Genomic DNA, 12,016 nt, shown 5'->3' on the forward strand with positions numbered 1-12,016 from the left:
TTGCGCCAAATTGTGTTTTATGTTAGATTTAAAATTTATTATTTTCTTACTTATAAATACCCAAAATGGTAGGTATATTAAATTATAAGCTTATTATTTGTACCATTCTAAATGTAACCAAAAATGCTCAACGTGATTGAACGAAAATTTAGTAATTAAAAACCTATTAGAGGCGAAAAAAATTAAAATCAATTGTTATGTTTATATGTATTTATTATATCATATTGTATTTATTATATCATATTGTATTTGCTATATCATATTGTATTTATTATATCATATTGTATTTATATATTTTTGTAAGAAATGATTCGAAGTTGCCCAGCAATCCAAACATGGTATGATTGTGTATCTAAGCTATACTCAGCCAGATCCGCTACAAATGGATATAGCAACACAGAATTATGTTTGCTTTGTTGCTTTTATGTAGCATTACCTTGAGGCCCAACGGGTGCATTCATACATCCAATTTTTGTTTTCCAACATGCACAAGAAAGCAGGCAATATGAACTACAAGGCGAACCCCACAGTGAACTTGAAAAAGTCTGTTCATGTAACGCCGGTTCCATTATTGTGTAATTTCATCAGTTTAGTTTCGCGCCTTCCTTTCTAATTTAGCTTTACACGCAAAAACAAAAGTACTTACGTCTATGATTCAATCGACCTAGTAGCGAAACCGGACTTTCCTGTACATCCAATCAAGAGCTGGTCGATTTTGCTCATTGGAATGGTAGCGATGAAATCTCCTAGATTCGCAAGATAGGGTAAGGAACGAGTTAAGCAGTGTTACCTATTTTAATCAGTTGAACATAAATGATCCGAAAATGCACTTTTTTATTCATATTTTCAAAATCTTTTGATAGGATCATCTTCACAAATCACTTAACCATACATTTGATTCACACAAACACAATTTACTGGGTTTCCGACAAGAAATATGATGAATTAAAAATTGTTGTCCAAAAACGTACATTTTTCAGCTGCTCTTCAGCAATCGCCACCTCGCTACTAACGAATTCATCAAATTTTCAGCACTGATTACAACCACTCTGAGAGTCAAGTAGTCAATTGTCACATACCATATTATTCACTCTCTTTTTTTCTATTATCTAAGGCTTTGTCACTAGCCAAAAGTTATATTATTTTCTAACAAAACTGAAAACAAATTCTGAATTGACGGAACCTGTTCACCACTAGCAGCAGCTCCAGCACAACTGATGAACTATCGTGTTGCCAAGACAATGTTTCGGTTCTGGAAATAAGAATTTTAAGTTTGAAATTAACTGAAACCTCCTATGGTGAAAACGTGGTTCAATACTTTCAAGAGAAATGTATGTTCATAATTAATTTTTCTTTATTAAAAACAACACAAAAGACAGCTTTTTCAATAATTTTCGAAGATTTTCTCAGTGATTTAATAAAGCAACGATGTGTTTCAATGTTATTTGCTTTGACAACACTATTCTGAGTCGGATCGTTTGTACTGCTATATGTTTACCTCTTTTGTTCTCCCACCATCCTTATGAACAGCGAGTGAGACGTCAAACTCGCAGTTTCCCATAAGAACACCAGAGAATAAAAGAGACGACGAATACCGTTTGCCGAACGGTGCGGTGAGTGTATGTCCCGATAAACAATTTAGACAGATGGCATTTTACGCATCTATGCCGATACGCTACGCCGATTACGCATCAGATGCCGATTAGTAGGTCGCGGATAGGAACGCAAACTTACTGAATAGGGGGCAAAGTTCGAGGGATTTTTTAAGGGGACGTAAAAAAATTCAGGTTTCAGGATTGCTTAAAAAAGCACCTTGCGAGTGAAAATGGGTTCGGTCTGTTCAAAATTAGTTCCGTCGCTCCAACTTTTAAAGCGAAAAATCAAAAGTTTAGCTCAACAATAGTGTCTTCCAATGGTAACAGCTTGAAGAACTAAAGATAGCAAGAAGATTGGTATGCTGATATCCCCCACTTAGTCAACCCATCGCTTGTAATAAGATAAAACAATCAGTGACCCGCTTAGGCTGCTTAAAACTAGTTCTTCACCCTACAACGAAACACGAACCTAATAAGCATGCTACGAATAACACTACTATTGCTACTATCATCTAATTTTTCGTTCTTTTACATTCTCCTACTTACTCGATGCATTATCCTACTCAAAGGAAACTGATCACACTTTTGTTACGATACTTTCTCCTATCATTTCCTTCATGTATTGTAGAGATTATCGTTATAAAAAATATGTAACGAATGTTACATAAAAAATATGTAACGAATGTTACATAAAAAATATGTAACGAATGTGAACTCAATAGTGAAGAGTCAACACAAGAGCATAAATTTAAGTCTTAGAACTACCAGAGTCTATGTTATAAAGTCGCACAAAGAAGGGTAGGGTATTGGAAGTATTTTGGCGAATGCGTTACGCGGTCTCTATTTTGGTCCATCACGGCTAAATCAAATGGAGTGGGCCAAAATAGAGACCGCGTAGCGCTTGGCCAAAATACCTCATTTACCCTACCAGAAGAGCCAAACAGATTGAACCAAACGAGCAATGTAAACAAATGTTGTGCATGAAGCGGAAGAAAAGTAATGTAATTGTGCATAAAAGAAAATCTTAGTTCTTTCTACGGAAACGCGCAAAAGTTATCCATTTGATTTGTAGTCAATAAGAATGAGTCTTCAACTATGCTGTAGAGCGCTAGTTCAAGTCCCACACTCTGGAATATCCGTTATCGGTTCTTCTGGAACTCAAAATGGCCTATTTTGAATTCTCTGTCGCAGTGGCCTTTTAACCTAATGCCCTCCTGGCATACAAAAAGAATCATTCAGTTAAGTAATTATTTTGCAAATGATCTTCCCCTCCATTTGTTAAAATGCACCACTCTAACAAATTCCGACACTACAAAAATATATTTTGAGAAAATCATCATCACCAAAAAACAGAGAAATCTAAGAATCACTAAAATTATTAACGAAGGTAATCAATAATGGAGGAGACCATTGGTATTATTTTGTGGTCATTGGTATTATTGATGATGAATTGCTTAGTTGCGAGGCGGCGATTGTTTTCAGCAGCTGAAAAATGTACGTTTTTGGACAACAATTTTCAATTCATCATATTTTCTTGCGAAAACACAGTAAATTGTGTTTGTGTAAATTAGGGTTAAGATTCATGATGATATCCTTATCAAAAGATTTTGAAAATATGAATAAAAAAGTGCATTTTTTTTCAGCGGATTAAAACAGGTGACACTGCTTAACTCGTTCCTTACCCTACATGCGATTTCAAAAAACGCCAAAAAATCAATATTTTTTTTTTTGAAACGATGATTCTACAATTGATGAAGGGACGGTAAGGGAAAGTAATGAAGAAGGATTTTTTCCGGGAATGAAGGGGAAGGGTGGAAAGGAAGGGGGGTAATAGGTAGCTATGCTTAACAAGTTGTCGTTGTGACTCCTATCTTTTGTCCAATGCTGGAAGGTGCATGGGTCGAACCAAGCTGTAATCAGAGATTATAACCGGATTTGAACCCACAACACCTGCCAGGGCGTGTCGCTCACTGGTACCCGTGTACCTTTGAACCACAGAGGCGCTGGACAAAAGAAGTCTACACCCATGCCCTTCCAGCATTGGACAAAAGATAGGAGTCACAACGACAACTTGTTAAGCATAGCTACCTATTACCCCCCCCCCCTTCCTTTCCACCCTTCCCCTTCATTCCCGGAAAAAAATCCTTCTTCATTACTTTCCCTTACCGTCCCTTCATCAATTGTAGAATCATCGTTTCAAAAAAAAAAATATTAATATATGACTGAAGTTTTTGGAGCGTCTTAGTAGTTTTTTAGTTCGAAAACAGACACTGAGGAAGCCTGCAAGTCGTAGGCGAAATACGTATCTGTCGTGAATAAAATACACATAGTAGAATTAAATTGGATAAGTTTTCTTATTTTTTATTTTTAGGTATTAATATATGCCTGACCGCATTTCAAGGTCATGACTAAAGTCACGAGTTCAGTCAATTGCCAAAAAATCATCCAAATTTCAATCAAATCACACCAGGTTTTGGTTGTATTCGAAGATCTTTCTCTTTCCAAAATATAGCAAAGAGAAATAAAAAAGAAGTCGAAAATTGCTTGTAAAGTGTGTGTCTGTGCGTATGTTTTCTGCACACCAGCACGACCGCTCGTGTAACTTTTTCTGAAATGACAAAAGTTACACGAGCGCACAATGGGACCATCCTAAAAAAAGACAGTCAAAAGTCTTTTCTCGGCTTTCCTGACGTTTATGAGCTCAGGTGTCTTCGGAGAAATTTCATAAAATACTATTTTGCATCTTTTGATTTTTTCATACAATTAGATTTAATGTATGGTCCTGAATTTTGGCACGGATTTCGTGCGAAAATATTTATTTTTGGTTTAAAGTCGACGTTTCGAAGGGTACCCCTTTATCCTCAGGACAGAACGAATGCAAATATTATTTTAGTCAGCGGCCGTTGTCGAAGTATCTGGTATATAAGACTCGGCCCTAGGACCCTCGGGTCAAAAGGCGGATTTTCAGGACACTGTAAATACTTTCTAATATCGCCCGCTTAATCTTACAACTAGGTATCTAGATTGGAATCATGTACAAGATGCTAAGTTGTAAGATTAGGTGGGCGATATATGAAAAGCAAAGCAATTCTACACCTCTTAAAAATTATTTCAAATTTGCAAACGTTGACCGATTTGGCCTAAATTTTGACCAAAACCTCAGGGTTAAATATAAAACAAGTGGTGCTGAGCTGAGGAATGTGGGTTTTTTTTTAAATTCACTTTAAAGACCCCTAAAGTGCGAAAAATTTTAATTTGTTTTGTTAAACTTCATACTTAATTGAAAAAATCTTGTCTAACTTTTGTATAACCATCGTGAATGGGTACATATCCAGAAAGCTTGTCCTATAGGCTTTCTAAAAATGTATGAAAAACTTAAAATTGCTTGAAAAATGGTTGAATTATTCATGATAGTATGTGGAAACCTACCCAAAACGTATTTTTGCAATAACTTGAAACTTTGGGGGTGTAAGAATGATTTCAAATGTATTTTTATGATGTACTAGCTGACCCGACAAACTTCGTATTGCCACAAATTAAACTGTGTTTTACATAAATCCTGAATCTCGGATGACCTTTATCGCAATCTCGAGTTTTGCAAGTTTCTGAGGAGTTCATGAGTGTTTCAATATACAAATTTTCCTCACAGCAAAATAGAAAACAACTCCCCCCATTGCTTAGCCTGATAAAATATAGCGGATAGCATTTAAACATTCGCCATCATTACAAACCATTTCACTGAATACCATTTTGCGAAACACCAATTCTCGGTTGACCATAACGTGGAATAAAGAGTTTCGTGAAAAACCTTACGCGGGATGTACCATTTCACGGAAAATCTTCGTAGAAAGTACCATTTCGCAGGGGTGACCCAACTGAAGGAAAGTAATAGAGGTCAGTAGATCTACGAAAATAAATAAACCTAGATAGAGGTGATCTCTACGGGGGGCTGCCCCTTCGCAGTGGCTGGCGCTTCCGGCGGCAGGTCACCGGCAACACTCCAAGCCTGTGTCCGTCTCGCCCTGAATCATCTATTGTTGCTGTTAATAGTTTTTGGTGATCTTGTTACTGACCAATGTCTTATGAGAGTCTACAATTTCTCGAGTTCGATTAGTTTTTGAGTTACGCAAAAATTTCTGTATTATTTGTATGAGAGTCCTTATTCCCCTACCACAGGAGTGAGGGGTCTCAAACCATCATAAAAAAAATCCTGCCTCCAAAATCCTCCACATGCCAAATTTGGTTCCATTTGCTTGATTAGTTCTCTAGTTATGAGGATATTTGTGTTTCATTTGTATGGGAGCCCCTCTCTTAGTGGGAGGAGGGGTCTCTAACTATCATAAGAACCTTCCCTGGCCCCAAAAATACCTGCATGTAAATTTTCACGCCGATCGGTTTAGTAGTTTTCGATTCTATAAGGAACATCCCGACAGACAGACAGAAATCCATTTTTATATATAAGATTAGGTGCGACTAACAACATACACTCATTTGAGTCATTTGAGAAGTGTTTTTCCGTGTCACACCGTATTATTGAACTTTGACCTAAATTATAACAATTAAGTTTTCTATAGTTTAATTTTCATATTACTTGGTATTAATACTACTTATATATAAAATTTACAGGATTAAGATGTCACAAACACCAGTGCAAAAATGGTACTCAGGAAAGACGATATTTGTCACTGGTGGATCAGGATTTATGGGAAAGGTAAGTTGGCGGAATGTGGGTTATCCTAGCCCACGCACAATTTTAGCAAGTTACAGTTTGTTTTTTTTAATTTAAATGCGTTCTAGGAAAAGTACCCAGTTGTTTCATAGTAACAGTATTCTCAAAAATCCCTCAAAGCTAGACGAACGAATCTTCTCTGCACATGCTCAATCCGCAAGTTCCAATCGAGTTGGGGCGGGGTCCGAACCACACATGCATTTTCTGGTATCGGGCGTACCAGGGAACAGTACAAGGCTTTCAGGCATTGAGGATCCTTGAAGTCCCGTCTTATTTTTGCGATGAATCCGAGTTGTCTGCTTGCTTTAGACACGATCGCCGTGCAATAAACAAACGTACAAATAAACAAATACGGTCAAATGCTGCTTTCAGATCTGCATGTGAGCTGTTTCGAATTATAGTGGTCTATTGACCATTTAGCAAATTTTACAGGAGACGCAATTGTCTAAGAAACTCTATAAAAGATTCTATTCAATTATTTTCGCCAAAACAACTATTCGAATACGCCGGGTATTAAGGGATTCCCTATGAGAATACATAAAAATCCCAACTTTTGTTGAAATATGCGATTTATTCAGACCAATGGTACATAGACCCCTATGATCTCATACATTATTGACCTGAAATCCCCAAAAAGTTCACATAGTGGTCTATATATCCATAAGTTTTGTGAATGCCAATAAATGATACAAAACCCCCATAAAATGGGTATTGGTGAAATAGTATGCCGAATGGGTATGGAATATCGTGTTCTGACGCTATTTTGAAATCAAAGATGGCGACTTCCGGTTTTCTAAAAATGAACGCACATGACTGGAAATATTGCGAAATCCCCATAATATGGGTATCAGATGAAAGGGTTTAAGGAAAAAAATCAGAGGGGTTGTGTACAAGACACGACCGCATATATAGGTGACGCAGGACTCCGTAAGTCTCTTTGTAGTGATAGTAGCATGTATTCATGCATGTAATCATTCGATTCTTCCTGTATGCTTGCTATATGCAGAATATATACATGCTACATGCGTTGTATATAACATTTATCAGAGCAGTAACATTGTATACGTTCAATCCAAAAAAGATTCCAGAGTTATTTCTATGTGCTTTAGGACATAATTTAACAACATCAAAAACACAAACCATTGCGTTCCTGCTACCTTACAGAAATTAAAAATTGTTTTTATTACCCATGGTTATCCACGTTGAAGGGATTTTACCAATTTAATCCTATTTTATCAACAGCACATCTTTCAGAATTTGCGATCTGTTGGGACAATGAACTTGTGTCGTTTTTTCTGGAACACTTCCCTAACACAGACATCAAATTGGACTAGGTTTAATCGCGTTCGTAAGAAATCTGTTAACACGAGGGGGTTTTGTCACTCTTTCTGGCGTACTTCCCAAGCAAGGACATCAAAATGGTCTAGGTTTAATCGCGGTGTTGAGAAATCTTGTTGAAATGAGGAAATTGTTTTGGCTTACTTCCCAAGCACAGATATCAAATTGGTATAGGTTTAGATCATCCTAAAGAATCTTCCAACCAATCACGAAGCGAGAATTCTGGTAAAACATAGGTTCATCATTTTTAATTTTTCAATAGTTCAACATCAGGAATCCATATTTTTCTTCATTTGGGCCAATTCTTAGAAGATTTTCCAATCGATTGGTGTAAGAATATTGAAAATCAATCGGAAAACCGCTGAGCTATTAGCGCTCAAAACCTTTCATTTTTCGTGACGCTCGCATTTTTTGATTTTTTGGAATGACACCCTATCTCAAAACTTGCCGTAAGACGTAGTCCTACGTCAAAAAAATTGGTTTGCTTTGACCTACAGTTTGGTGTACAAAATTTACCAACGTTACCTTGGTAACTGCCAACGCTGCCGCTGCCGACACAATGTGACATGATTAGGATTGCTTTTGTTGCGTACAATGCGTATTGCATACAGCAGTGTGTCTTTTTCGCAGGCAACAACATATAGTAGTTGTCACGAAATATCTGTATCCACGATAAACAGGTACAATAACTTGTCTTTGTCCTAACTTCCGTGCAGTAGTGACAAACTTTCTTGACAGATTTATTTATTTATACGTCTTCAGAATTAGTACTGTACAGACTGAAATCTATGATAATTGCCTTATGCTAATTTTAAAACGATCTCTCTCTACGTGAAAATCGAAAACTTCTAGATTGTTTAACAAGCTAAAACATTTCTCCAGCGGATGGTTTTGTCCAAAAACAGTTCTACGCCTTACAACATGGATTAGCAAACGTTTGCGGGGTCGACGCGGTGGGATGAAAAAGTTTGCTAGTCGCAGGGGGTCTGGGCAATCAATCCGGTTGTTCAGCACGTCAAAACAAACATTCGTTGAAGGTATATGCGTCGTTGGTGCAAAGACTCCAACCTTATCAGAAGGCATCTTTGTTCTACGGCTTTGTTCGTGTGTAGTCGTCGTAAAGCGAAACGAACGAAACAGCGTTGCACTCTTTCAATCCGAGCAATGTGAGTTGCGTGGTATGGTGCCCAGATTTGAACAGCATATTCTAGGACACTTCGTGAGAGTAATAGAGTGTCTTCAATGCGTAGATGTCACAAAATTCATGAGCGTTACACCGGATGAAGCCAAGCATAGCAAAAGCCTTGGAAGTTGTGCCGCTAATGTGTTCGTTGAAACAGAGTTTGCAGTTCATCGTCACTCCCAAGTCTTTTATCGATGTAACACGATCCAAGCTGAAACCGTTTACTGTGTAGTCATAAGTAACCTATGTCCGCGCTTTAGTCAAACTTATTATTTTGCACTTTGTTGCGTTCATGCCATTTAAGACACACCAACTGGCTATGTTGTTAATGTCTTGCTGTAAAACAGCGCAGTCGACCAACGAGCTGATGGTTCGGTAGATCTTTAAGTCGTCGGCGTACATAAGGTGATTAGAGTTAATTCGGTGGCTCAAGTCATTCACGAACAGGATGAAAATTAAGGGACCAAGGTGACTACCTTGTGGCACACCTGATGTTTGACTCGACCGATCCTAATTTCACGACAGCTGATCTATCCAATAGATATTGCTTTAACCTTAAAATGAGCCAATGAGAAAAACCTAGCATTCAAGCTTCTTCAGTGTTAATTCGTGGGGTACTTTATCGAATGCTTTGGCGAAATCAACGTAAACGCCATCCACTTGACATCGCTTCTCGAGACTAGAGTTGAGTGCGCAAGTGTATGTCATAAGATTTGTGCTAGTAGAGCGATTTTTCATAAACCCGTGTTGATATTCACATATGATTGGTTTCGCCGCAGAGTACATTCTATCATGTTATGATTCAAGCGTTTTTGCTAGACATCAGAGAATCGAAATCGGTCGATAATTTTTAGCGTCGTGTGCGTTACCGGCCTTGAGAATAGGTGTAACAGCAGATAACTTCCATACTTCAGGGAAGACACTCTCCGAGAGCGACAAGTTATATATACGGCAGAGCGGTAGTCCAAGTGCATCCACGCAACGACGAATAAATCCAGAAGGTAGTTTATCCGGTTCGGGACCTTTCGATGGATCAAGAGAAATCGCCAGAAAGAGGACGGATCCGACTTAACCTCGTTTTCAATTCTAAAGATATACTCACGGAAGGAAGAAGATACGAGTTCGCCATAGTCTGCTTCGAGCCTACGGAGAACAGCCATATTTTCTGCTGTACGATGATGTAGGAAACGACGACGTGCCTTACGAAGAACATTGCGTCGATTTCGAAGTATAGCGTTCCACCACGGGCGGTTGTTCGAGAGCCTAATATCCGTTCTGCTATAAGACGTGTGTCTGCCAACAACTCGGAATATTTCGTCGTAGAAAATGCTAACCGCAGTGTTGGTGTTTGCGTCGTGAAAAAGTACTTCCCAGTCTAGTGAGTTTAATTCGGCGACAACGGCATCATAATTACAGCGGTTGAAGTCGAGCTCGGGATCTGTTGCTGTTGAGTGGACCCAGCAAACATTTTGGTCTGTATAACTTAATTCTAAATGAGATAAACGTCAGCATATAAGGTCTATCAAATCCTATATCATGCGCAGAAACGGCATATACATGCAAAAGTGGAGGCGATATACATGATTTAGTTCTTCGGAATAATTGAAATGCCGACAACACAAAACAGTTTATACGACTGAGCCGATTGATTGGATTGCATTTCGACACAGTTACGAGAATATTTCTACTCTGCCCTTCGCCTTTCCCCATATGTGGCAAGTGTTGAAAATTGCATACAGAGCAGGCTATTTATAGCCAAATATTCGCCCTGAAAGTTAATGAGACAAAAAAGTAAAAGCTTTGCTAAAAACTTTTATTCATAAGCTTCCAGATATTATCGACCTGTCACAATATTTAACTTTTTTGTCTATATCATTTAAAACAAGCTGTACTCACCTTGTTTAGAACCAAGAACCACCCGTACCGCAGTATTTGTTCATTACCTTTAAGCTACTGGCACATCAGTACCTCAATGATATTTTTGCACATTTTAAACCGAAGTCACCGTACATGTAAGCAATGAGATCTTATCTGATGCATTGAACATGTAAGTACGGATTTGATTTATTCTCATCTGACATACGAGTTTGTGTCAATTGTGACTGAATTACAGTGTCGTAAATAAGTTTGAATTTGATTGTTATTTTAATGATAATGCTGACTTCATGGAATGATATGCAGTACCTTTGTTAGCATTCCGTGGTACAGATTGTTCTAAATATACATTAGAATGCGTTATATGCACATTCATATTTGATTACATGGAGATAATATTATTAAAGCTCAAGTACAAAAATGTTGTCTGTTATTTCAGAAGCTCTTAAAAAGAAATTAAAAGTTATTTAAAATAGAATGCTGAACATTTAGATGCTATAGGACAGCTCAAAATTGCTTACAACAATAAGCATCAAACATTATTTTTTACTGTACCAGTTTAATACTGAATGTCTTTTTCCAATTCCACTTAACATTTGCATTTCTTCTGAAAAGCCATAAGATGCACTGATATTAAGGCATTTAGATTAGCGGAATGGATCATAATCTAAACTTGCCCAGTTCTGAGAAATACTCTCATTGGTAAATTTTAAGATTTCCATTCGTTCACTTACCTATCAGAGAAATATCTAAAAAATTATGAGTTTCTATTTTTAACATTTTTAATTTTCAAAACGTTACGTTACGTGGTTTCAATACGCCAAAAAACAATCAAACTCCTCAAAGAGTGCTTTTTCAAAAAGATCTTTTGTTGTCTTGTCAGTATGACTTAATCATTATTTGCTTGCTGCTTAATATTTAGGCGGGCTTATTTGAATTATTAACATTTTTAAAATAGTTAAAAAGGTAATTGAAAAAGTTTTTCAAACCAGATAATAGTTTTTTGAATATTCCGCCACAATAAAAATAAGTTCAATTTTAACAAAAGAAATAAATAGATATTTAAATTTAAAACAAAAGCGAAGAAACCGTTAATTTTTGTGGTTGACAATTCTGCATTAAGAACGTATCCATGAAATCTCTCTATTTTGTTGTTTTTGTTGTAAAGAAATAACAACAAATTTGAACGTGTTTTGATGCAAATCATATTTTAATGCACCTAGCATCTCATATTATCACTGCTTGTATATAAATCTAAAACGATGTCATATAAGACATTTTGCAAAACATAATCTG

General features: G+C 37.1%; 1 protein-coding gene across 2 annotated transcripts in view; it reads left to right on the top strand.

Annotated features, from left to right (window-relative positions):
* LOC128740423 (putative fatty acyl-CoA reductase CG5065) overlaps nt 1-12,016 on the top strand; it is an 82,435-nt gene that overhangs the window by 22,734 nt on the left and 47,685 nt on the right. For both annotated transcript variants that reach the window (XM_053835964.1, XM_053835962.1), the window contains exon 2: nt 6,222-6,306. In XM_053835964.1, the coding sequence (XP_053691939.1) occupies nt 6,229-6,306 (78 nt within the window). In that variant the 5' untranslated portion in view covers nt 6,222-6,228. The remainder of the gene's footprint in view (nt 1-6,221; nt 6,307-12,016) is intronic.

This window comes from Sabethes cyaneus, chromosome 3, assembly GCF_943734655.1.
Source record: "Sabethes cyaneus chromosome 3, idSabCyanKW18_F2, whole genome shotgun sequence".
In the NCBI taxonomy this organism is placed as follows: domain Eukaryota; kingdom Metazoa; phylum Arthropoda; class Insecta; order Diptera; family Culicidae; genus Sabethes; species Sabethes cyaneus.